Raw genomic sequence first — 24,657 nt, 5'->3', positions numbered from 1 at the left:
CAAAATATACTATAAATAGTGATCGCAAATTTTGAGTATTTTTGTAAGCCTCTTGTTAAAGCAAAAATGGCAACAACAATAATAACAAATAAATAGATAATAATAACAACAACAACAACAATAATAACAATAACAATAATAATAATAATAATAATAGCAATAGTATAGAGAAAATACTAGATCTCTAAAGACTAAAAGAAATCATTTCTCAGACTCCATTACATATTTGAAGAATGGTTTGTTTATTTATTTGTGGCACTTTATATGACAATAAGAGGGCTATTTATGTCTAATTCTATTGTATATACGTGACTAAGCTACTAAAAAAAAATCTGTGTTCCTTTTCACATCCCCCTTTTGTTTCATATTTATAATAATTTCCTTATTTCCCTTTAATAAACCCTCATGATAACATTTTTTTTTCATGTCATGCTCTTATTACTTTTTCTCTCTTTTGGGTCTAGCACCTCTCTTAGTGTTCATGGCCTGCATTGGTCTCATATCCTAGAGTGTCTCCAATGGGATGGTGGGCGAAGAAGGCCCGGGCCATCTCATTGATGTAGTTGTAGGCACCGATGGATCTGAAGTACTCAATGTAGTTCCAGAAGTCAGAGGTGGTGTACGGCCAGTAGGGAACAGCTGGTGGTTCATCATAAGGCACTGAAAGACACATGGCATGTCAGAAAGGACAGGGTACATACAGTCTCAAACAGATGCTGTTACAGACCATAAAGTATCATGTTAGGGATTTACTGATGATATTTTGCAGTAAATATAGTTTTTGGTAGTAGTTCATATTCACACATTCAGAAAAGCACCAGGTGTTTTTAACTCCTGATATATCACAGGCACCGTTTCCCACATATGAAAGTGAAAAGAGAGGCAATGGCTATTTATTTTTCACAGAGAACAAAGTAGAGATGGACCGATCCGATATTACGTATCGGTCCGATACTGACCTAAATTACTGGATCGGATATCGGAGAAAAATAAAAAATGTAATCCGATCCATTAAATATCACGAAAGCACCTCACAAAACTTGCAACGCGCCGTAACTCGCCTCAGAACGTTAGCACGTCGGAGCAGTATGCATCACGTGATAGAGCGGCTGCCGCATGCGGGACCTGTCGTGGTCTGGATAGCATGTGGAGCTTCGCTAGCAACCCGGCATTTCATCTCCGACAAAGTTATCCCCGAGAGAAGTAAAGCAAGTGTGTAAGTCCATCTCTGAATGTTTGTAAAGCATTCCTGCGTTAAGCTTAACAAACAATATATGGAGCGACTGCCTCTTCCTGCTGCTACTTCAATCATGAAACTGCTTATCGGCTGATCGGCTTTTCTGTCACGAGTCCGTGTCTCTTGTTTGTTTTTGGCCCACTTTGCACCAGAAAGAGGAAACCAGCGGCTGAACAACAGCAGCACGTTTAAGCTTGATCAGCTGTTGTTAGAATGTATTTAATATTACTTTCTACACCAGGATCTTTTTCTATGTAGCTGACGCTGGTAACTGTGCAGGGGCGGATCTAGCAAAGTTTAGCCAGGGAGGCCGATAGGGCATTAACAGGGAAAAGGGGGCACAAAGACATACTTTTCTTTCTTATTCTCATTTAAAATGTCGAGCTTTTGATAAATAATTATCTGACACCCAAAGTTTTAATTTGATGCAAAATGAATAGAAGTCAATTACTGTATATAGTAACTATTAAGTCTAATATATATACCCTAGTATACCCTAGGGGAGCAGCACAGCAAAGAGGGACTCATCCAGGCTGGAGAAACTGATCAGGAAGGCTAGCTCTGTGGTCGGCATGAAGCTGGACACTCTGGTGTCAGTGGCAGAGAAAAGGACATTAAAGAAACTGCTGGACATTATGAACAATGCTGGGCATCCTCTGCACACGGCCATAAACAATCAGAAGAGTCTGTTCAGTGACAGGTTGCTTCTCCCCAAGACAAGAACTAACAGACTTAAAAACTCCTTTGTCCCACACACCATCAAACTGTTTAACTCCTCTCTGGGGGAGGGGAAACAGGAGGACAAAGGAGGGGGGAACAACTAAGCTGTAGTGCCTCTTCACCTCACTGTACAATACCTTGTGCAATACTTTTTGTAAATAGTCAACGGTGCAATAGACTCAATACTTGAAATGTGCAATTCACTTGTATTTTTATTTTTTATTCCTATTTATTCTATTTATCCCCTTTGTATATTTTATTTATATTTGTCTCTGTATTTATATATGTGTGTGTGTGTGTGTATGTATATATATATATGTGTGTGTGTGTATGTATATATATATATGTGTGTGTGTGTATGTATATATATATATATATATATATATATATATAACAATTCTGTAACTGTAACTTCGGTCGTTGCTGTGCTTTTTGGAAATCGAATTTCCCAGAGGAACCCACCCGAGGGATTAATAAAGTTCTATCTTATCTTATCTTATCTTATCTTATCTTATCTTAGTAAGCTATAGTACTTTTTCCTTTGGGAAGGTACCATCTGTGCAGTCTGCAGTTTTGTTGAGGAAAGATGTTGAATCTATTTAATATTTTAATATTTAGTATTTAGTATTTATTTATTTATTGTCATTGTCAAGAACAATGAAATTGCGTTTGGGGCTTCCATACAACCCCAAAAAAAGAAGAAAATAATAAATACCCCTTAAAACCCAAGTGTACATATTTAACCCAGTGTGACTCCAATGCAATAAGACAATCCTTAGCAATAATGTTCGTAGAAATTCAGACAAAGACCTGAGAAACATGACAAAATACAACAATGCAACCCATTCAATATTATTGTACTGTGAGATATGATATCAGATATGATAGTTATCTATTTAAGAAAGAGGGGGGGGGGGGGGGGCAGGAGGGGGAAGAGAATAAAGATATGATGCACCAATGCAGACCAGTTCATTGCTATTAAGAAGTTGGATATGGTTATTGTCCGTGAGAGGGAGGCAGAGAGTTCAGGAAATAATTGATTTCTGTGCATTTTTTTTTCACACTGCATCAAATTAAGGTTGATTACATCGATTAAGCATCATGAGGTGGAGCGTGAGGGGTGGTTCCCTATTTTTTATTTATTTATTTTTGTTGTTGCTAGGAGTTGGAACCCTATTAGTTAGGTTGCTTAATATTTACGCTAAGTACTCTTTAAAATACCAGAATAGGGAGGATGGTGTAGGTTTAAGTTTATTAGATTGATCAGTATTGCTGAACTATGAAATATTTTTTTTTGCATACAGGTATAACAGAATAGCTTTAGTGTAGTTGTTGTTTTAAACTTGAGTATGAACTTATACAAAATGCAGCAAGATATTTAAAAACAAACAGTTTTGTTGAAACACACTATATCGGATTCATATCGGTATCGGCAGATATCCAAATTTATGATATCGGTATCGGACATAAAAAAGTGGTATCGTGCCATCTCTAGAACAAAGTGAACCACAGCGCTGCACAGGCATTGCCTTTGTTGACTTATTTAACATATTCTATGGAAAATGTGGTTCTTACAATGCTTTCATTTCCACCAGGTATTTAGATCAGCAAAGGGTTTTGTTGCTGTCCCAACTCAATCACAGAACAATGGTATTGTATTAGGTAATCCTAAGTGTAAAAGCTTTATTTTGACAGCTAAACACTGGCAAATCATAACAACAATAGTTGCCTCATATTTTAAAGTAAAAAAAACAACAAAAAACCCTGCAACAATAGAGCAAAACCCCCAACAATCAGATGACCCCCTCTGAGCAAAAATAACAGGTGATAGTGGGAAGGGAGAACTGGTGTTTACCACTCTCAGAGAGATACAACCAACATTAGCTCATTAGAGACAACTTTATTGCATTTAAAATCATATATTTGCTCTTACTGCTAAATGCAAACGTTAATTCAGGTGTCCAGGTAGAAGCCTGTTTAAAATGAAAATTGAATGTTAGTTTGTAGAATAAATTCCTACAAGTCATGAGTTGAAGAGATTATTATAAACAAAAAAATGTGCATGTCATATCAACGCTCCTTTTAAAGACTAAAAAGACCAAATTATTAACTAATATGATTTGTCTCTAGTATTTCTCTCTAAATAAATACCTGATCTATGCATCCTGATTTTTTTTAGCATTAAAAGTGTTCTAGTTTATTAAAGTTGCTTTAAGATTCCATTTGAAGACTGTTACCACCCCATCCACCCATTTATAAGCAAGGCTTATATCACTGTGGAGAAATTCTTTTCCTTGGTAGGGTCACAAGAGTCTCAGAGGTCACTCACCGCTGTTGGAGCCTACATGTGAGAAAATAATGACTTAGCATCTGTCATGTGAGTCAGTATTTAAGGACAAGCATAGCTGACGCGCCCTTTCTCCTTTGTATTCTTGTATTCCAACAACAGTGTGTGGGGAGGAAATTCAAATATACATGAATGGCTTTCCTTTGTGCGAATGCTCCCTGTTGACATAGTTGCTTTGAGTCGAGCTCAGTGCTATAAAAGGCTGTGGAAAAAAAACTGAATGTCTTCAAATAACCCTCATGATGAGCCTGGTGTTGAGTCCACATGACTCATTTGACCAAAAGACATTGACTAATTTATGGATGACAATGCTTCCCAATATTTATTTGAAATAAAAAAAATGTAGCAGTTCATTTTCCTATTTGTAAACATTATATGCCATGTACTTGTAATGTTATCTACAGAAGAGTTGTGAAAAGTTATAGAAAACTTTTGATGCAGATATAATAATAATAATAATAATAATAATAATAATAATGATAGGACATATATTTCAAAGAGAATGCAGGGTTTGATTCACCGGCCGCATTTGGCTACTCATGTATGCAAAGTTCATTGAGCTTTTTTATATGTCTGAAGACGTCTAAAAGAAGTTTGAAAAGTTACCTCCTTCTGGGATGATCCTGGCCTCTGCAATGAGGAGATGGAGAAGGAAGGGGGGAAGGGAGAGAGGGAGAAGTGGGGGAAAAGTTAACATTTCAGGCATTCCTTGAGCACAAAGATGGGATTCAGGTCTGGAAAAGAGAGCTTTTTCCTAGGGGACTACAAATACCTGCTGCCTCCTCAAATATTATTGTTAACTATTCGCACACACACGCACAAACAGACTAAACCAGAAGGAATTCATCATGGAGACTCAGAGTCCTCTTTGTACACAAAACAAATCCTCTCCAGCAGCACTGTTACATCACATGATTTCCAGCTATTTTCACCGACATTTCTACATGTACATATATCAAACTTAGTGTTAAAACTTATTAATGTTTGCACTGCATGAATAAACTCAACTTTAGCTACAACACACCAACTCTTGAATTCAAGGGAACATATTTTCTGTGGATTAAAAAAAGAAAAACTCACCACTGAGATGACAGGCAAAGAGGCAGAAGACAATACCGAGCAACACCAGCAGCTTCATGTCGCCCTCCTAAATGAAGAAAATGCCCACCAATGCTGTAGTTTGTTTGTTTTTTTGTCTATGTTGCAAAAGTGAAATCTCTTAAACATTAAATAAAGTGAATATCTTGATATATATACTAGAAATCTTCTGAAACCAGAATCAAACTCTGCAGCTGTTTACCTGTGAATAGTCTGTGAAGCCGTGCAATGAGATGCTGCTGATCTTCTGCTGGTTCACTGAGGTCTGTGGTGTGAGGGGCTCAGTGAAGGAAGAGGCAGCCGACCTCCAAAAACACACTTAAGCAAACACACACATGCAAGCACATAACCCCGCCAGGTCTTGCCCAGATTATACTGTACCCTGTATACTCAGAGGGGAGCTGTCCTCATATTTTCACAAATATTTCTCTCAGCTGTGTACACATCGCACCTACTAAAAAAAAGAAAAAGAAGAAGTAGTTTGATTTGTTTTGAATTTCAGGCTCATTTATAGCTGTTTAATTTGGGAGGAAAGTAAAAAATTGAACACAATAGCAAGTTGGTCCTTCTGGACCACCACTGCTACTGATCGAGTCTAATAGTTAATGCTGTAAAACAGTTTTACTTCTGATAAAGTAGAGCTGAGCTGAATGGCTTTTATTATTTTTAAATGATTATTCTTTGTTTATAGAAATAAACAGACAAGCATTTTTTGATAAACAGATAAACATTTTACCCCAACAAAACCTACTGCAGCAACTGTAATGTAAACTGAGGTGTAAATTCTGATTAAAACACCCAAACAAAAACTGGGAAAGAGAAAAGGCAGCATGAATGGCCACAAGTGTAAATCTCTCCTGACTCTTTTAGTAGAGCAGTAACATTTGGTTCCCCATAATAAATATTTAGTTCCCTGTATAAATAGTCAATGAACTGGTAATCTGCAAACATTTTTTTTTTTTATTTTAGTCACATTTTTAAGGATGAAGCCAAATATTTGCTGGATCCACATTCTTAAACCTGACAAATAAAATTGTCACCATTAAAATTAAATGGCATCCTCACAGCCCCACAAGCTACGCGTCTGGTGCCTTCTTCACTAATCCAGACACAATTCTCAGTCCATGTCTCAGCTGCCAGTTCAGAGTTGGCTAGTTCTGGTTGCCACTCAATCCCAGGACTGACACAGAGAAACAGGCAGGCATTCACATGCACATTCATTTATAATGTCTTTAAAGCAACATCTTTGTGATGTTTTCATGCCACAAAGAAACCCCTGCATCACTGTGCTGCAAGAATAATCTGTCGACTATATAAAAGTGATACTTGCCCCCTTTATATAAATCATGTCAGCGGTAACCCTTAAAATCTAAAAATTTATTGAAAATACTGCATTTCCCCAATCAGAGTGAATCAGAATAGAATGTTCAATATATTAATGATGGTTGTAAAGAGTAACTGTAATATACACAGAACCTTTTTTTCATCACCAAGGAAAATGATCCACTCTAGTGTCAATATGCAAACATGAAGTTCAGAGAGTAATGTACATCATGATATCATCTTTCTATCATCTCCTCTATCTTTTTTTCCTCAGTGTTGTAGTTATTTGCCTTTTAGGCACTTTTTCATGTTCTTGTCTTTGTTTTACCTGTTCCTCAACTTTCTCTACAGGGAGTGCAGAATTATTAGGCAAATGAGTATTTTGTCCACATCATCCTCTTCATGCATGTTGTCTTACTCCAAGCTGTATAGGCTCGAAAGCCTACTACCAATTAAGCATATTAGGTGATGTGCATCTCTGTAATGAGAAGGGGTGTGGTCTAATGACATCAACACCCTATATCAGGTGTGCATAATTATTAGGCAACGTCCTTTCCTTTGGCAAAATGGGTCAAAAGAAGGACTTGACAGGCTCAGAAAAGTCAAAAATAGTGAGATATCTTGCAGAGGGATGCAGCAGTCTCAAAATTGCAAAGCTTCTGAAGCGTGATCATCGAACAATCAAGCGTTTCATTCAAAATAGTCAATAGGGTCGCAAGAAGCGTGTGGAAAAACCAAGGCGCCAAATAACTGCCCATGAACTGAGAAAAGTCAAGCGTGCAGCTGCCAAGATGCCACTTGCCACCAGTTTGGCCATATTTCAGAGCTGCAACATCACTGGAGTGCCCAAAAGCACAAGGTGTGCAATACTCAGAGACATGGCCAAGGTGAGAAAGGCTGAAAGACGACCACCACTGAACAAGACACACAAGCTGAAACATCAAGACTGGGCCAAGAAATATCTCAAGACTGATTTTTCTAAGGTTTTATGGACTGATGAAATGAGAGTGAGTCTTGATGGGCCAGATGGATGGGCCCGTGGCTGGATTGGTAAAGGGCAGAGAGCTCCAGTCCGACTCAGATGCCAGCAAGGTGGAGGTGGAGTACTGGTTTGGGCTGGTATCATCAAAGATGAGCTTGTGGGGCCTTTTCGGGTTGAGGATGGAGTCAAGCTCAACTCCCAGTCCTACTGCCAGTTTCTGGAAGACACCTTCTTCAAGCAGTGGTACAGGAAGAAGTCTGCATCCTTCAAGAAAAACATGATTTTCATGCAGGACAATGCTCCATCACACGCGTCCAAGTACTCCACAGCGTGGCTGGCAAGAAAGGGTATAAAAGAAGAAAAACTAATGACATGGCCACCTTGTTCACCTGATCTGAACCCCATTGAGAACCTGTGGTCCATCATCAAATGTGAGATTTACAAGGAGGGAAAACAGTACACCTCTCTGAACAGTGTCTGGGAGGCTGTGGTTGCTGCTGCACGCAATGTTGATGGTGAACAGATCAAAACACTGACAGAATCCATGGATGGCAGGCTTTTGAGTGTCCTTGCAAAGAAAGGTGGCTATATTGGTCGCTGATTTGTTTTTGTTTTGTTTTTGAATGTCAGAAATGCATATTTGTGAATGTGGAGATGTTATATTGGTGTCACTGGTAAAAATAAATAATTGAAATGGGTATATATTTGTTTTTTGTTAAGTTGCCTAATAATTATGCACAGTAATAGTCACCTGCACACACAGATATCCCCCTAAAATAGCTAAAACTAAAAACAAACTAAAAACTACTTCCAAAAACATTCAGCTTTGATATTAATGAGTTTTTTGGGTTCATTGAGAACATGGTTGTTGTTCAATAATAAAATTATTCCTCAAAAATACAACTTGCCTAATAATTCTGCACTCCCTGTATATTTGAGGTGTGTGTGTGTGTGTGTGTGTGTGTGTGTGTATATATATATATATATATATATATATATATATATATATATATATATATATATAAAATAAATAATTTTTTTCTTGGAATAATTAATAGATAATGGGTTACCTAACTCCTTTGTACAATTTTAACACTTTAACTTAGTGATCATTTTATTTAGAATTTACATGTCTTTTCAAAAGGCAGCAACAATTAAAAACAGATATATTGAAGTGGGATGAGTTCATAAGAGAGGAATAACTGAACGTGTCTATTGGTTATTATTTATCCTTGCAGTTCTGATCTGTGTGTGTCATCCTGAAAATGTCGATTCCTTCATCAATTAGCAGCTGTTTGGCGTAATGCACAGTCTCTGGAGGCAGATAGGGCGACCGGGCAAGAATCCAGCTGTAGTTGAAATGAAATATGCGAAGGATGTCTGTGCAGGAGTACACAACAGACAAGCTGGTGTAGTCAGTAGTCAGAACCCAGTATGGCACATATGGAGTGACTGAGAACAAAGAGAAAAAAAATGTATAAAAAACAAACATTTTTCCAAAGGAGAATCTCTATATTGATTTTCTGAATAAAACTGATCCAACTTAAATGTGTAATATTATGGAGCCTGACAAATATATGATTTTTAGTGACTTAAAAATCTGCTTTTGGTTTTCTTTTTCTCCGACAAATGAAACATAAACAGATTTTGTGTAGTTTTTTTTTATTGAACTATTTATGCTTTGCCTCTGCTCTGATCTGCTGGTTGATTTATTTGTGGCTTTCGAGTTTGTTTCAAACAGGGACATAGCATGGTGGAAGAAACAAGCAACATCAACATTCATAGCAAGTCCCAAGGGTGTTTCTTTTATTGGCTAAAATGCTAATACTGATAGATCAGCAAATATGTAATATGAGTTGATAAAATCAGCCCACTGATAAATTAGTCAAGGTAATTACAAAATTAAAACATCATGATGATACAACAGGTTCAATAAATAAGACCGGCTACAGCCATGACATTAAAACTGTACAGTATCACAGTGCTTTAAGGCAAATGCTTGTATCAGCATGTCAGTATACTCACAATCTCACACTATATTGTCATCAACTAAAGTACTGGACAGCTCCAAATTATAGCCAACAGAAGGTGTTTGAGTGAAAAAATACAAATGTCAAGATGTAATTTCAAAGGACCACCAGACTTCGTACAATTTGATCTCAGTAAAGCAGGAATACTGCAACGTTTCATCAAATAGTTGATAAAATAAGGATAATAAGTACTTACAATATGAGAAACTGACTCCCAGTTTGGCCGGTTCTCGTGGGTCTGAAACTACACCTGTCCCTTCTGCATGCCTCTTCTTATCTTTACTGAAATGAAAAAAACAAAGATTTCAAACAGACTAACTATTAATTCAACTAATTATAAAATCTGCTGCTGGAGGCGTGGCAGACAGAAAGACAGAATCCCTCATGTAGGTAAACTCCACCTCGGGTGTGCCGGCAATCAGCTTTAGGTCAGTTGTCCATGGTCAGTGTCAGCTTTATTACTTTTTGCTCATCATACAATACACACCCTGAAGGAGTTTAAAAAAACTCACAAAAAAATCAAATCACCCATCATCATGGCTTGGACCAAGGTGTGCTTTGAGCTACTGCTGTAAGCCCTTTGATTTGAACATAGATATATCTTCCTAACCACGCTAGAAACTGAGACAGACTCACTATTCGTGGAATCTTTTGCTTTTAACATCCTGGTCATAATACCTATAACCAGATGGCAGTTGCCTATCCCCTGGAATGTTTGACTCTTAGACCTTATCACCTTTGTTTTACTTGTTTGATGTTTCACATGCCTTTTGCCTATGTTTAACACTCACTTGTGCATTGATGTAAATAGCATTCCTTTTCAGGGTTGGCTTACCTATTCATCACTTGTCACTTAAAGCCGATGGTTAACTGTTTGTCATTCCAGGCTCTGGATGTAATCTCTGAAAGTAATCCTCAAATTTATATTGTATTCTGTCATCTGTGAGTCGCCAATATACTGTGCTCCTATTGGTTGTCTTTTTCATTACTTGCATCAAAGTTGGGAGAAGTTTGTCACTGTGGCAACATGGCAAACTAAAACGGCAAAAGTCCTGTGCAACGTTAATTCAAACAAGAATCTTTTTTCAAATAAGAGGAGTTGCCCATTGCTGACCATAACAAAGGATTTAGATTTAAAGCACTTTTACGCTGTTTACTTTCTTGAATCTGGGACTATATACAGACATATTTCATACATAGAGAAGAACATGATTTTTGGTACAATGAGTTTTGAAACAAAGCATTCTTTCTGATTCTTTACACAGACAACAGTTTTTATGCCAGAAACAGTAGAATTATTTTTGTCTCCAGCATCATATCAACCATACAAATGAGAGTGATATCTTTTCAGTGGTATCAATATTCCTTCAAAAGAGTATATGCTAAAAAAAAAATGGAAGTTGCAGAGAAATGTGGTGTCAAGCGAACCAACAATAAGAATCCTTTGCTATAGTACTTACTAGATCTGCGAGGTCAGCAGCTGGATGGTCCCATCTCTCCTAATGGAGTAGTTTATCTCAATGCACTTTCCTCTTGCAAAGGGAGCAGGCAGCTTCTCAATCTCATACCATTTACCCAGGTACTGTAACAACCATAGGCAAGTCATTAGATCTGTGCAACTCTTTGTTTAATAATTATAATTATTTCATTTGTATATCATTAAATAAAACACAGTTAGAAAATGCTTCACAGTTTGCATAAAATCACACATTGAAGATAGGTGTACATATTCAAGCACACAAAAAACACGGTCAGACATGTGGTCTTACACTCATTCTTGCATACGCACTCACATAAATACATATTAGAAGAACAAAAGCCAAAAATATTGGGAATAAATTTGAGGAAATGCTAACCTATAGAAATTAATTTTCAGAAGGCTAAGGCTGACCCAATGTTTAGAATTGCAATAGCCTCTAGATTTAAAAGAAGAGGGTGTGTGAGAGGGTGTAAAAGAGCCCAATCAGATGATCAGAGAGGACGACTGTAGTTATAAGGTCCCAGTAGCTCAGCTATATATATATATATATATATATATATATATATATATATATATATATATATATATATATATATATATATATATATTTAGGAGCCTTTATATTTAGGAGGTCTTTATATGTAAAATTTTTTTAATGGATTTCACTGAAAGGCGGAGAAGGAAAGCCATTATAGGAGTGTATGCCTTAGTTTGTACTCACCTGCTGAAGGTTAAAGTTGGGCTGCACCTTCGGAGTAGGACAGGGACCCCAGTGATAAGTCTGAGCTGATAGCAGAGGGAGCATCAGAAGGAGAAAGCACACACCAGACATTGTTCCTTCAGGAGATTAGGGTAGAAGTTACATTAGACGAGCGCTATTGCAGGAGTGTATATTTTCAGTAGCAATAATGCAAGAGCTGCATTAATAATATACTTAGAATTTCAGTAAAAAGATACACTATGGGTATTAAAACAAATCTTTATGCTCAAGATGTTTGTTGTATTTCCATTTTATTAAAGTTATTAAAGCGTTCTTACCTGAGCTCTGTACAGATGTCAGGTGGAAGTTAGAGGCTGAGCTCTCGGTCACTGTCTGAGCTCTCCAGACAAACACAGGTCAGCCTTCGCATTACGTCACTCGGACAGCATAAGGACATCTGTTTAACTAATTGTAATCATGCGCACATTCCTGTATGGTGAAAGTGCTGTCACTGTGAGAAAGGATGAATGTCGTTATTCATTCAGGAACCGCTGTGTTAATGCTGGGTTCATCCCCGAATTAAGCTGATTTATTTCTTTATCATTTTCATTTGAATTGTTTGTCATACACCTGAAGATGCCACCTTGGAATGAGGGAAAATATATAAATGATATTATTCTTCATCACCTTTAAATGGTTTACAGATAAAATAACTAGCTGAAAATCAGTACTGCTGGCTCTTCAGTTGTACCGCTTTATTGTGATTTGAGGCTAGGAACAAAGATGATTTATGTGTGATATTTCTTCCACTTTATTACAGTGAAATTGCAAATACTTTTTTCTTTATTAAAAATAAAATGCCCCTCAATTATTTCACTGTGGGTCAGGATCGTATAGCATTTTCTTCATTTAATGACAGTTATAATGAATGTAAGCCAAGCCAGTGTTTAATCGGTTCATCTTTAATGCCAGCAGAATCTTAGCAAAGTTTTTCCTACACCAAGTACAGCATGTTTCATGGATTATTACATGCAATCAAGGATATGCAAACACTCTTTAGTTGATTAAATCCATTAAAACCTTTAAAAATAGGACAGCTTTTACTGAATAGTTTCCAACTATCAGGCGGCTCACACAGAGTTCAAACCATTTCTGTGTTCATGTCTGTATGACAGCACTTTGATTTGAAGAACTGTGACATGAAGATGGATCATGATGGAAATAACTTTTGCTCGATGAGATGATCGTTTAACTGCAAAACATATTAAAACCCCAAAATAATGTACTTTTTAAAAACAAAGGCTCATGTAAAAAGTTACAGGCGTAGGTAATCAAGGAAAAAACCCTCAGAGAGAAAAACACACTCTACAATAACTGAACATCTCTGCCAGTTCTTGCTAAACGCTACAGCTCTGATCTGTGGGAGTCATATTGGAAATGTCGATCCCCCCGCTGATCAGCATCCGCTTGGCCTGATCCACCATCTGTGGAGGCAAAGAAGGTGACCGCGCAAGAATCCAGGCGAAATCAAAGTAGAAGATCCCAAAGACATCTTTGCAGGAGTACGCAATGCTATAGTTGGTGTAGTCGGTTGACAGAACCCAGTATGGGGTGTAAGGAAGAACTGGGAATAAAGATCAGAAACAGAAATAAAATGTTAAAAGGAGTGTTGTAACAGTTAAAACAATATATATATATATATATATATATATATATATATATATATATATGATAAAGGAAGTACCTACAAGACAAGAAGTTGACTCCAAGCTTGGCTGGTTCTTGTGGGTCTATAACTTTGGCTGTCCCTTCCAGGTACCACCTTTTACCCTGACTGAGAGAGACAAATATGCGATTTCATCAATCTATTCATTGTGTCATATCTCTTATCATACCAAGGTCTGTCTCTAGTGCATTTGCTCCTAATCAAAACTTCACTTGAGGTGTGTCACCACTAAGCCTTTTGTCAATATAGATTACATGGCATTTTTTCATACTCAACCCAGCTCTTCAGAAGAAAAATACTTGTGCAAACATTAAATCAACACTCGGAACAAATCCAAAGAAAAGTCACTAGAAGTAAAGTTCAAGGTTTCACCCTGCAGACAAACACATCCATTATTAGCCATCTATTACCAGCGGCCAATTGCTTCAACAACATTAATGCTACTGCAAGAAACTAGACTTTTTTTCTTTGTTGTTATAGTTAAAAGGATTTTTTGATATCTGCAGGCGGAAGTATACTAGCTTTTCCCTGCGTTATTCTCCTTTATGCTAAATGTAGAATGTTTAGCTGATTTTAGAGTTTAGAAATGTGTTAACATAGAATGTAGAACTATTGTAGAGACTCTGCCCTTAAAGTAATAAAGGCTGACTGTGTCGTGAACTTAGGAGTAGAGTGTAGGAGACCTCCCCCACTGAGTGGAAATTCCCCAGAGGATGTTTTAGGGTGGGGGTCTCAACATTTGTAACTGGATAACTGTGGTCTGGAAGGGAGAGGGGTTTTATGACCTCTAGGGAGTTACCTACACCCACAGTGTTTTAACTGTCACGCACACACATCCACACGCACACTCACTCATGTGCACACACACATACACACAGGTATGCGTACACAGTCACACACGAGCACTCACATAGACACGTGGGAACGCGCACATGTAGGCATTCATGTGCTCGTGCACATAGACACAGACAGAGTTTGCAGCACACCGTGGGGGTTTTATGATGGGGTCGCTTCTATAAAGCTGGCTGTAACTAACAAAGGGGTGAAGATTTTGGAGAGGGACACCGGCCTCGTCTTCCCTTCTAGAAGTGCATGCTTAAATGAAGATAAATGAAGATGAGTAAAAGATGAATAAAGATTGTGTGAAAATGACTACCAGAGATGGGCAGTAACGCGTTACTTGTAACGCGTTACTGCCCATCGTTACTGCCCATCACCGGTAACGCGTTACTTGTAACGCGTTACTGTAATCTGATTACTTTTTCAAGTAACGGGTAAAGTAAGGGATTACTATTGCAAAAACGGTAATTAGATTACCGTTACTTTCCCGTAGGAACGCTGCGTTACTGCGTTACTAAAACCGTGATTTTTTGCGAGAATGTCTCACGACAGTGACGTAAGCGAGTGCGCCGTTAGTGACAACAGCTGTGTGCAGATCAACAATGGATCACATATCGATTGTGGGAGAGAGTATGAGCGTGCAGCGTTTAAAGCGTGGAAGTACTGACCTTACTTTGAGTTTGATTCCATAAAAAGTGACAAAAACATTAGCGTCCATCGTGCGTGGGAAGAAAACTTCTTTTTACAGCGAAAAAAAACCCCTAAACTTCCAAGCAAGCACCGAGTGCGCAACGACATAATGGGAAACTCGCGGATTCTTCAACTGACCGCGGCACACCTGCACCAGGGTAAACCTCCGCCTACCGCAGTCCTGCTTTACAGGTGAAAATAGAGCAACAAGACCGCTGAGTCTTTGACTTTATTTATTTTCTGCTGTGTTTTACTTGCATCTATTTGAAAGAGTGAGTGTAAACACAAAAAATGTTTTATTTTATGTGCTGGAATGTGCAGAAAATAGGTTTAAATGTTAAACAAATTTCTTCCAGTTAGAGAATGTTGCATATAATTAAATTTTTGCTTGATGCATAAAGTTAAAAGATTAAAACTGATAAAACAAGTAAAAAAAAAAGAGACTTTTCCATTTGATTACATTTTGTATGATGGATTATGTAGAAAAAGTAGAATTGGGCTGAAAGATCTATCGCTTTATCACCTCTTCAGGTTGTAAATCGTGTTTTTAAAAAGTAACTAAGTAACTAAGTAATTAATTACTTTTGAAAATAAGTAATCAGTAAAGTAACGGGATTACTTTTTTGGGGAAGTAATCAGTAATTAGTTACTGATCACTTTTTTCAAGTAACTTGACCAACACTGATGACTACTGAGTCCGGTGCCATCTCTGGATGCTCGAGGAATAAAAAGAACCGGGGTAAAACTGATTTCTTAACATAAGCTTATCTAACTCTACGGACAAATGAATAGTATCAGTCCATCTAACCTATATTCCAGTCATCAATCCATCGACCTGATCCTTCAGTACTTACTGGTTCTGGGGGTCCCACACCTGTGAGTACGACACTTGAACAGACCCATCTTCCATCATGGTGTTTTCCTCCCTGATGCACTGTCCTCTTCCAAAAATATCGGGCAGCTTTTCAATCTCATACCACTTACCCATGTACTGTAACAAAAAAAAAAACAAAAACAAAAAAAAAAAAAAACCACCCAGCTATGAGTTCTGCACTAAAAAATGTTTACTCTGGATGCATATATCTCTTTGCTCACCGGTTGAAGGGTGAAGTTAGATTGCACCTCTGGAATAGGGCAGGCACCCCAGTGAAAAGTCTGAGCTGAGATCACGGGGACCAGCAGGAGAAGAAGGTACGTAGCAGACATGGTTCCTTTAGAAGATAAAGGGGGGATTGCAGAAGTTATGTTATGCGGCATTTATACCTGTCTCAGTTCATCCAGCCTTTTTAATACATGTAGAGAGTGTGTTTCACTCTATTTCTAAAGTTGAAAAATGTCATCACCTTTTATACTGAAAGGTTAACGGAAACTAAATACAATACATTTTTTCCTCACTCTTAAGATTTGAAGCAAGTTCCCCATTTAGTTGTGAAATGGTTAGAAGGTCACAGATTTATTAAATTAGACAGAAGAAAGCGACAGAACAAAGTTTTGCATTCTGTGAGGGTTAACTATTGTAGCAAATATTGTCACACCTGTTTTCCTGGTTTCAGAAATGCTTTCTGTGAGACACTGCGAAGCATGTGTTCAGCACCATGTCATAATCATTAAAAATATATATTTTAATACGGACAACAAGCATATGGTAAATGCAATCTGCAAAGATATCAGAATACATTCTGATTTAGGATAACACAAAAAAATGATAAAAATGAGTGAAAATTAATGCTGGAGTGAGTATTACAGAAAACTGTATTTAAAAATATCAACATTGCTAAAACAGTACAAATTTTCAATTGAGTTTGGTGTTTTTTCTGTTAAAAAAAAAAAAAAAAAAGTAATTTAAGATCTTACCTGAGCTGTGTGCGAATGTCAGGTGAAGGTCCGAGGCTGGGAGAAACTGAGTGTGTGAGCTCTAGGAACAAACATTTTATATACAGTTCACAGAACAACAGAGGTTGGCCTCCACAACACGTCAAACAGCACTCACCAGCTCCTTATCGCTAGTCATAAGAATATTCTTTTGTTGTGAAATGTCACTGGGATAAGGGTTAAATATTATTGATTACATTTTTTCATTCAGGCCTCATATGTTAATGCTCACTTTATCTCAGATTTGCTTTGTCATTATGCAATGTGTTTTTTGCTATTATTGAAAAATGTACCTTTTTTTTTTAGGTAAATTACATGATAGATAAACTGTCAGCTTTAACTATTTGAAGCTGACATTTCTCTTCTTTACATAAATCATAGTTCACTGTCACTCGCAAGGTTAATAATAGTTAACATAAAAATAAACCAAGCTGCTGTTTAATGTGCAAGAAATTTTAATCTATACTGAACCTTAATAAAATTTTTCAATCTCAAGAACAACTCATTTGACTTATTGTAGTTGTTGTCAATAATAATAAATACACTATTAGGCAATGAAACCAATGTCATGTTCAATCTATAATATCCAGAGACAGTAAGAAGCTAACCCTGAGTTAAACTACAAAACATAGATATCAATGGAAAGCCCAGGATGTCCACTATTTAGTACATTAGGACTTAGTATGGTAGCTCAGATAACTCAAAAGAAATAGACCAAAAGCAAATGTCCAATACAAAGGACGTAAATGAGCAGGCTGGTTCTAAGGAGGATATGATGAAGATGCAATTTGGTAATTTAAGTGGAAACACTATTAAATTCTCAGGATATCATAAAACATTAAAAGACAGCAACAAAGTAAAACAGGTACAGATCTGAAATCTGAAAAGATAAAATTACTTATATCAGTTATTTCCTATTTCTGCAGTTCTGATTTGTGTGTCATCTTGGAAATGTCAATTCCTTCGTCAGTCATGAATTGTTTGGCATGATCGACCATCTCTGTTGGCTGTTAGGGCAATTGTACAAAAATCCCTGGGTAGTAGAAATGGAATATGTCAAAGTCACTTTTGCAGGAATACATTCTTTACAGTATGGCTGCTAGTAGTAATATGATGGCACTAGTCCAATATAGCGGCCAACCAAACCCGTTTGACAACCTGTTTGATCGGTTTCGTGCGTGTGCGCATGCGAGTTCATGTGTGGAAACACACAGGGCTCAGAGAGGTAATATGAGTTCATGTGTTTTTAACTGGGTTTTAATTTAATCAAACCATGGGTTTTTAATTCAACTACTTTTATTGCTTTGGCGTGTCTCAACATTTAGTTATGCAGACATATGTGTTCTTAAAAGCAATTCTTTGTTTTAGCGTGGAGTGGTGGAAGCCGTTTTGGTTCACAGTGTGCATTAACATGCAGGAATGCTTCTTATTTACATCTAGTCAAAAGTGTTGGTAATAGTGTTTTAATCACACTCATTTTGTGATTCTGACAATGTCTCAGCTTGCAGTGATGGAAGCATTTTATTTTAAAAACGGCACAAAATGGCAATTTCTTCTGAATGGGCAATTTCAGCCTGTTCACAAGCGTTCCGTTTAATCAAACCACTAGTTTTAGTTTAACTAGTTTTTTTACGCATCTACTGGGGTTTCTTTCACGGGTTGATGCGATCATTTTATTTAAAAATCGGGATTTCGGGATGTTGAACTAGATGGAGACAGAGCCAGCTAGTTGTTTTTAGTGACCGGTATTGGCTCTTTTTGTAATTCTACGAGAAGGTAAAAGCCCTGCAGATGTACCAGTCGAGCAGGGTCTCGCCTATTTTCTGAAGTAGCCAGCAACAGCGGACCCTTAGGCCTATCTTGGCCAGTTACACCGGAGCTCAGCAACAGCCTGCCCCACCCTCATTGTTTTAAACTTGCACAGCAAGGTGCCCTGCAGGTGTATCGCCCCCCATCGACATCTCATCTATTGTTTTTGGAAGCACCCGGTCCTATATGAAGCGTGCACCAATGCTAAGTGCATGAAGTATACCTTTACACCTATAGCTGAAAAGAGTCTGCATCCATAATTTGTGGATCAATTGATTTGTTTTATAATGTGGCACTTTTTTTTTCCCACAAACTGCAGATGATGAAATCCTCTTTATTTGAGAAAGTGTCCCTAAGGTATTGCTGCTCACTGAGTTCCCTAGCTACTTCTTTACTATGTCAGTAAACTTTTTGAACAAGGCAGGTATCACAGATTTAAAGGCACATCTTAATTGAAGCAAAGGCAAAAAATTGGAATGAATTTTATGTGGCTGTTCATATTAAATCCATCAAAGAGTGAAAATCCAAAAAGCTGCTGCAATCCTTTGTATTAATGATCTCTTTCTGTGTGTGTGTGTGTGTGTGTGTGTGTGTGTGTGTGTGTGTGTGTGTGTGTGTGTGTGTGTGTGTGTGTGAGTGAGAGAGAGAGAGCGTGCGTGCTCGCAGAACGAAAGTCAAGGCAGGGTGGGGTTTTTTTATGCATTTCCAATCAGCTTTTTTGTTTTGTTTTGTTTTATTTACAAGAAGTGTACACTGTTCCAAAAAAATAGTAATGTCAAAGTATCTTACTGTATATTTTACAGTTTTGTACTGTCTTTCTAGAATATCTTCAATTTACATAAGTAGACTGTGATTTTACATGTCAAAGGTAAAATAACATAACATCACTGTAAATATAGTAAAACACAATTTACTTGTTTTTTAAACATATTTTTTGTACATATACATATTTAGATTGTAAAAATACATTCAGAAATGTATCATAATTTCACAAATATTTGTCTGTTATGTGAGAGAATGATCTGTTAAATTCAAATGTAATACTATGGAAAAATATATAAAATGATTGAAAATTAATGAGAATAATCAATAATTAAAGGAGTATTTGAATTATAATTTTGCTGAAAATTTCATGTCATCTAGGTCTGATTCAATAATTCAGAGGTAACAAGTGAAAATATCATTGATAGGAATAAAAACTAAAAAAAATTGCACGGCCACGCTGTGCTAATTATATATTTCAAAAAATAAATGTAGAGGTAGGAATTGCAATTAATATAAATCTCAAAGTATTCACAACATTCCTGAACAGAAATAGGCCTCTGCACCTGGGGTGAGGGTGTGGCCATGAAAACAATGTGACATTGTTTTCATGGCCACTCCCTCTGCATATTTCTTAAGAAATGAAGCGTCTTTACTGGGATATTTATTGTCAAACTATGCGATTTTCCAAATGTGTGTGGAATAAAATGTTGTGACCAAGAATCATTCAGGATTAACAACACAAACTGTTTTGATAGCAGAAACAGTCTGTCTTATAGTTCCCATACTTTACCGCTAGTTTTACAAACATATTCTTCTTCATGTCTGTCAACTTTTTAGAAAACCCTTTACAAGAATAAATGTGATGATCTGTTTTAGCTGAATCAAATGTATTTGTTTGTTTACTTGAAATAAAACTTATTTTGGAAACCCTGTACATGAAGTAAAAAGTATTGTGTTGTAAGTTCTGGCTTTAATATTTCCAGCTGATAAGGAGACATATTGCATTTCAAACGCTTAATACAAAAGACTTTTAAACGTCCACTTTGTCTGTAATGACAGTATCAAGCTACAAAGCATTGTTTTTACTAAAATTCAACATTTTCAGATGAAAATTTTACTGCTTTTAAAAAAAAATTATTTTACTGTAACAACCCCCCGAATGCCGTTTTAGGATGATGTTCTTGGAGATTCCAATTATATAGATATATGCTTTTGGAGTGAGGGTGTCTAATACACAAGTTGTCACGCCACCGTGCGGACTTTGACGTCGTCCATTTTGATGTTGTGGGCAATCAGCAGACGTTGAATGGAAGGAATGAAACGAGGGGTGAGGAGACTCTCTTGCACGAACTGACATCGGTAAGGAAAGTCTTTGACGCCATCGCCGAGGCATACCACAATCTGGTGGGGTTGGACGAGGTGAAAATCGGGCAGCTACGGTTGGTCACAGAGTGTTACAAAGGAGGCTGCTAATGTTTTCTCTGAAACACTGATTCTTTCCAAAAAACAAAAAACGTATTGTACCGTATCTTTCAAACAGCTACCCTGCTTATTTTTTCAAACATGCATCCAGATTTTTCTTTTTTAAAACATGTAACCTGCATTTTACCACGTTTTTAAAAGCATGTATCCTTTTTCAAACATGTATCCTGATATGGCCACCCTTCCAAGGCCCTGAGAAATTACCCAAATCACTATGGGTTAAAGATGAGGACTTACCCTATGAACCCACGTAAATGGTGTTGAATTGTGAAGTTACAATTCTTTTCTGTAAAAAAGAAAAAAGCATTTTTATTTTGTATATAAATAAATGTTGATGTTGTGCGACGGGATTGTGTGCTTCAATTTTACTTATGTGCCAAATCGCTACAACATCAACATTTATTTTAAAAAAACAAAAACAAAACAAAAAACATTTTGTGTTAAAAAAAACCAAAACAAAACTAGCTGGCTCTGTCTCCATCTAGTTCAACATCCCGAAATCCCGATTTTTAAATAAAATGGTCGCATCAACCCGTGAAAGAAACCCCAGTAGATGCGTAAAAAACTAGTTAAACTAAAACTAGTGGTATGATTAAACGAAACGCTTGTGAAAAGGCTGAAATTGCCCATTCAGAAGAAATTGACATTTTGTGCCGTTTTTAAAATAAAATGCTTCCATCACTGCAAGCTGAGACCGGTCAAACAGGTTGTCAAACGGGTTTGGTTGGCCGCCATATTGGAATAGTGCCATCGTATTACTACTGCTGCTGTAGTCAGTAGACAAGTATGGATAGTAGGAAAGAACTAGAAAAAAAAAAAGAAAACTGAAAAGAAAAAATAAAGATGCTATTCCAGTGGGAGAGATTATCAACTGACTAAAGAGAAAATCTCTTTAGTCAGTTTCCTCCTCATTATAGCTTTATGAACTTTTATGTGTCTCATCTAATTTAAACTGTATTAAGGCTAAAAATCTAAAAGACCAAAATGCATTTTGACAGCGACAGACAGAATGTCATCAAACTGATGCTGCTGTGTCATTAATCACATGATGTTATTGTTATTCTACAGGCATAAGTGTCTGTAGTAGGTAGTTTATGATCATTTCAAGTGCATAATTATGCTTAACAAAATAGCAACCAAGGAGAACAATAACATGAAAAGTATGTTGAAAAAGATGACAAACATATGGGGATGATTAAAAAAATGTTTGCAATATGAGAAGCTGACTCCACGTTTCCCTGGTTCTTGTGTGGTCCATAACCTTAGCCCTCTTTCGTCCACCTATTCACCTTTTCACACTCATCAAACCTACCCAGGTACTATACACAACGACAATTCATTTATGAGGGTTTTTTTTAAAGCTTTTGTTTTGGAGGAAGGAAGGTTCAGGGTTTAAGTAGTCATCATCATGGGCTCATCCGATTAGAATGAGAATAAGCAGTCAATCATTAGGGATGGGTATTGATAAGATTTTCACGATTCTGATTCCATTTTCGATTCTGTTTAACGATTCGATTCTTTATCGATTCTTTTTTTTTTTAAAAAGGAGAACACTAAGTTCGATTAGCTTAGAACTTTGTTTTATATCTTCTCTTTGAACAAGATAGAAATTTAGGAGTAACATGGCCTTACAAACCCAACAGTGAGATCTTAAGAGATCCAGAGCCTACGGCTCTTCAATGGGGTGTCACAGGGTCCCCAGGAAAAGAAAAATTGTAAATGTAAAATAATAAAATAAATATTCTTCTGTAACAATAACAAAGTGTAACATAAATTATTCAGCAGCAATTACACAAGAAGATCCAGTAATGTCCCTGCCTACAATTAAACACATTCACTTACCAAAAATCGGGGGCATCTGCTGTGGCAAATGGGTTCAAGCCTTTTACCACAAACTTAGTCACTGCTCGTGACATTCGTCTATCCTGGCCTGAAAGGAGACGCTACCGGTAGACTGCAGCGAGAACTGCCAGCATCTGAGCCAGCCAGACTCTGTCTGTCTCTCTCATCATGGTCACCTAAATGCACAGTAATGGCAGGTTTTGTAATAAGGCAGATGGCGCTAACATAATATGCACTGTTGTTGGTTATTTACCTGCCGCATTAACGGGAGAGGACGTGCAAACGTTACCGCTGCTGCTGGGTTGAGATTCACGAGTCCGGAGCAGAATTAAAAACATGACATTCATTCAAGGTCATCGTGTGTTTTTTGCATATCCGTAGTGTTTCCTCCCTTAAATGAAATATCTACTTTGCAAGTTGCCCTGTTGTCATCCGTTCTCGTAAAGTATAACCAAACTTTTGAGCGTTTGAGCCGCTTAGGTACCATGTTTCCTGCCAGGTAAATGACGCTCCTCAACGTGGTGACGTCATTCGGGGCGACTGGAATCGATAAGGGAATCGTTTGCAAAAATGGCAAACAATTCCAAGGAATTGAAACAGTGGGAACCGGTTCTCAACAAGAACCGGGTTTCGATACCCATCCCTATCAATCATTTACAGGTTTTGTCGTTTTATTGAATAATGGGTAAATGAAGGAAAGACACATGGACTGCTATCTCTAAAAAGGACATAAAGTATGATTTAAGTAACTCGAAATGATACATGAACTCAGGAGACTCAAAGAGATACTCACCTCAGCTGCCACCTCATGTGGGAGTGAGGAAAGAGTGAGGGGTAGGTGAGTGCAGTCCTTATATAACGAGTGACAGGTGAGTGCAATTAAGGCCAAGCACCACACCCAATCAAAGGTGAGGAAAAGAAACAAGGTGCATCTGGTGGTGAAGTGAATATGCTGAAAGGTGAGCCTTTACAACAGCCGCCCCCATATTTCTACTGAGAAATATGTTCAAAGGATTAGAGATGCTCTTTTTCACAAAGCGGGGACAGAGGAATCAGACATGCTACAGGTCTAATATAGGTTCAGGGGGTCGACCTAGAGGTCGACAATGCAGGCCAGACAGTTCAGGGGGCCGACCATGTAGCCAGCGGTGGCAGCAAAGCAGGTCTAAATGCCAACCGCGTGGGATGCAGCAGCAGGCCCAGAACTGCAGACCTTCAGGCAGTTTTGCAGGTGCTGGGGGCAATGTACGGGGATTGGCAGAGGCAGGACCAGGTGATGCAGGAGCAGGCAGCGCCCTGACCACTGGCGGAATGGCAGCCACAGGCGGTGGAACTGGTGATATTGGCACTGCCGGTGACGACGTAGGTATGAGGTGGCTGAATGAATTCAGAGTCATCAGCGGACACAAGGATGTGCTGGAACGGTTCTCCTGAACCTGAACTGGAAGATGTGAACAAACATTGGGCATGCGTGGAACTGCTCTGGTGTTGGAAGTCTATGATTGGACCTTGGAGTGTCCATCCTAAGCGGGTTTTGACTGCTGCAGGAGATCCAAATGGTCCATGTCTAACTGTTGCAATAGGCGTAATAAGGTGGGTATGATCAGAGCAGTAGTGGAACTGTTTTGTTAATAAAGGGTAATGGAATACCTTGGAGATGCTTGTATCTCCGTTGGAGAGATGATACGGGGTAGGTGTGGTCTGAAAGTGTTAA

The 24,657-nt window shown here is 37.7% G+C and overlaps 3 protein-coding genes across 5 annotated transcripts; all 3 read right to left on the bottom strand.

The window, feature by feature from the left end:
- Positions 1 to 241: 241 nt before the first annotated feature.
- otos (otospiralin) lies at positions 242 to 7,086 on the bottom strand. The gene is made up of 4 exons (XM_026179977.1): positions 5,605 to 7,086; positions 5,385 to 5,451; positions 4,911 to 4,934; positions 242 to 660 (listed from the first exon to the last, which is right to left on the bottom strand). The coding sequence occupies exons 2-4, from the start codon at positions 5,440 to 5,442 to the stop codon at positions 473 to 475; spliced, it is 270 nt and encodes an 89-aa protein (XP_026035762.1). The 5' UTR covers positions 5,443 to 5,451; positions 5,605 to 7,086; the 3' UTR covers positions 242 to 472.
- A 1,717-nt stretch (positions 7,087 to 8,803) lies between these two features.
- Positions 8,804 to 12,559, bottom strand: LOC113029297 (apolipoprotein D-like). The gene is made up of 5 exons (XM_026180103.1): positions 12,256 to 12,559; positions 11,939 to 12,054; positions 11,198 to 11,319; positions 9,934 to 10,019; positions 8,804 to 9,159 (listed from the first exon to the last, which is right to left on the bottom strand). The coding sequence occupies exons 2-5, from the start codon at positions 12,047 to 12,049 to the stop codon at positions 8,930 to 8,932; spliced, it is 549 nt and encodes a 182-aa protein (XP_026035888.1). The 5' UTR covers positions 12,050 to 12,054; positions 12,256 to 12,559; the 3' UTR covers positions 8,804 to 8,929.
- Positions 12,560 to 12,863: 304 nt separating this feature from the next.
- On the bottom strand, positions 12,864 to 23,858 carry LOC113029296 (apolipoprotein D-like). Of its 3 annotated transcripts, XM_026180100.1 has the most exons (7): positions 23,737 to 23,760; positions 21,339 to 21,387; positions 17,028 to 17,088; positions 16,269 to 16,384; positions 16,028 to 16,164; positions 13,666 to 13,751; positions 12,864 to 13,541 (listed from the first exon to the last, which is right to left on the bottom strand). In XM_026180100.1, the coding sequence occupies exons 4-7, from the start codon at positions 16,377 to 16,379 to the stop codon at positions 13,315 to 13,317; spliced, it is 561 nt and encodes a 186-aa protein (XP_026035885.1). In that variant the 5' UTR covers positions 16,380 to 16,384; positions 17,028 to 17,088; positions 21,339 to 21,387; positions 23,737 to 23,760; the 3' UTR covers positions 12,864 to 13,314. The 3 variants fall into 3 exon arrangements, with proteins under 3 accessions (XP_026035885.1, XP_026035887.1, XP_026035886.1); XM_026180102.1 differs by lacking the exon at positions 21,339 to 21,387 and having other exon boundaries at positions 23,737 to 23,858; XM_026180101.1 differs by lacking the exons at positions 21,339 to 21,387; positions 23,737 to 23,760 and adding an exon at positions 17,944 to 18,181.
- Between the last annotated feature and the right edge of the window lie 799 nt (positions 23,859 to 24,657).

This window comes from Astatotilapia calliptera, chromosome 9 (assembly GCF_900246225.1).
Source record: "Astatotilapia calliptera chromosome 9, fAstCal1.2, whole genome shotgun sequence".
NCBI lineage: Eukaryota > Metazoa > Chordata > Actinopteri > Cichliformes > Cichlidae > Astatotilapia > Astatotilapia calliptera.
This window is presented reverse-complemented; position numbering and strand designations above follow the sequence as displayed.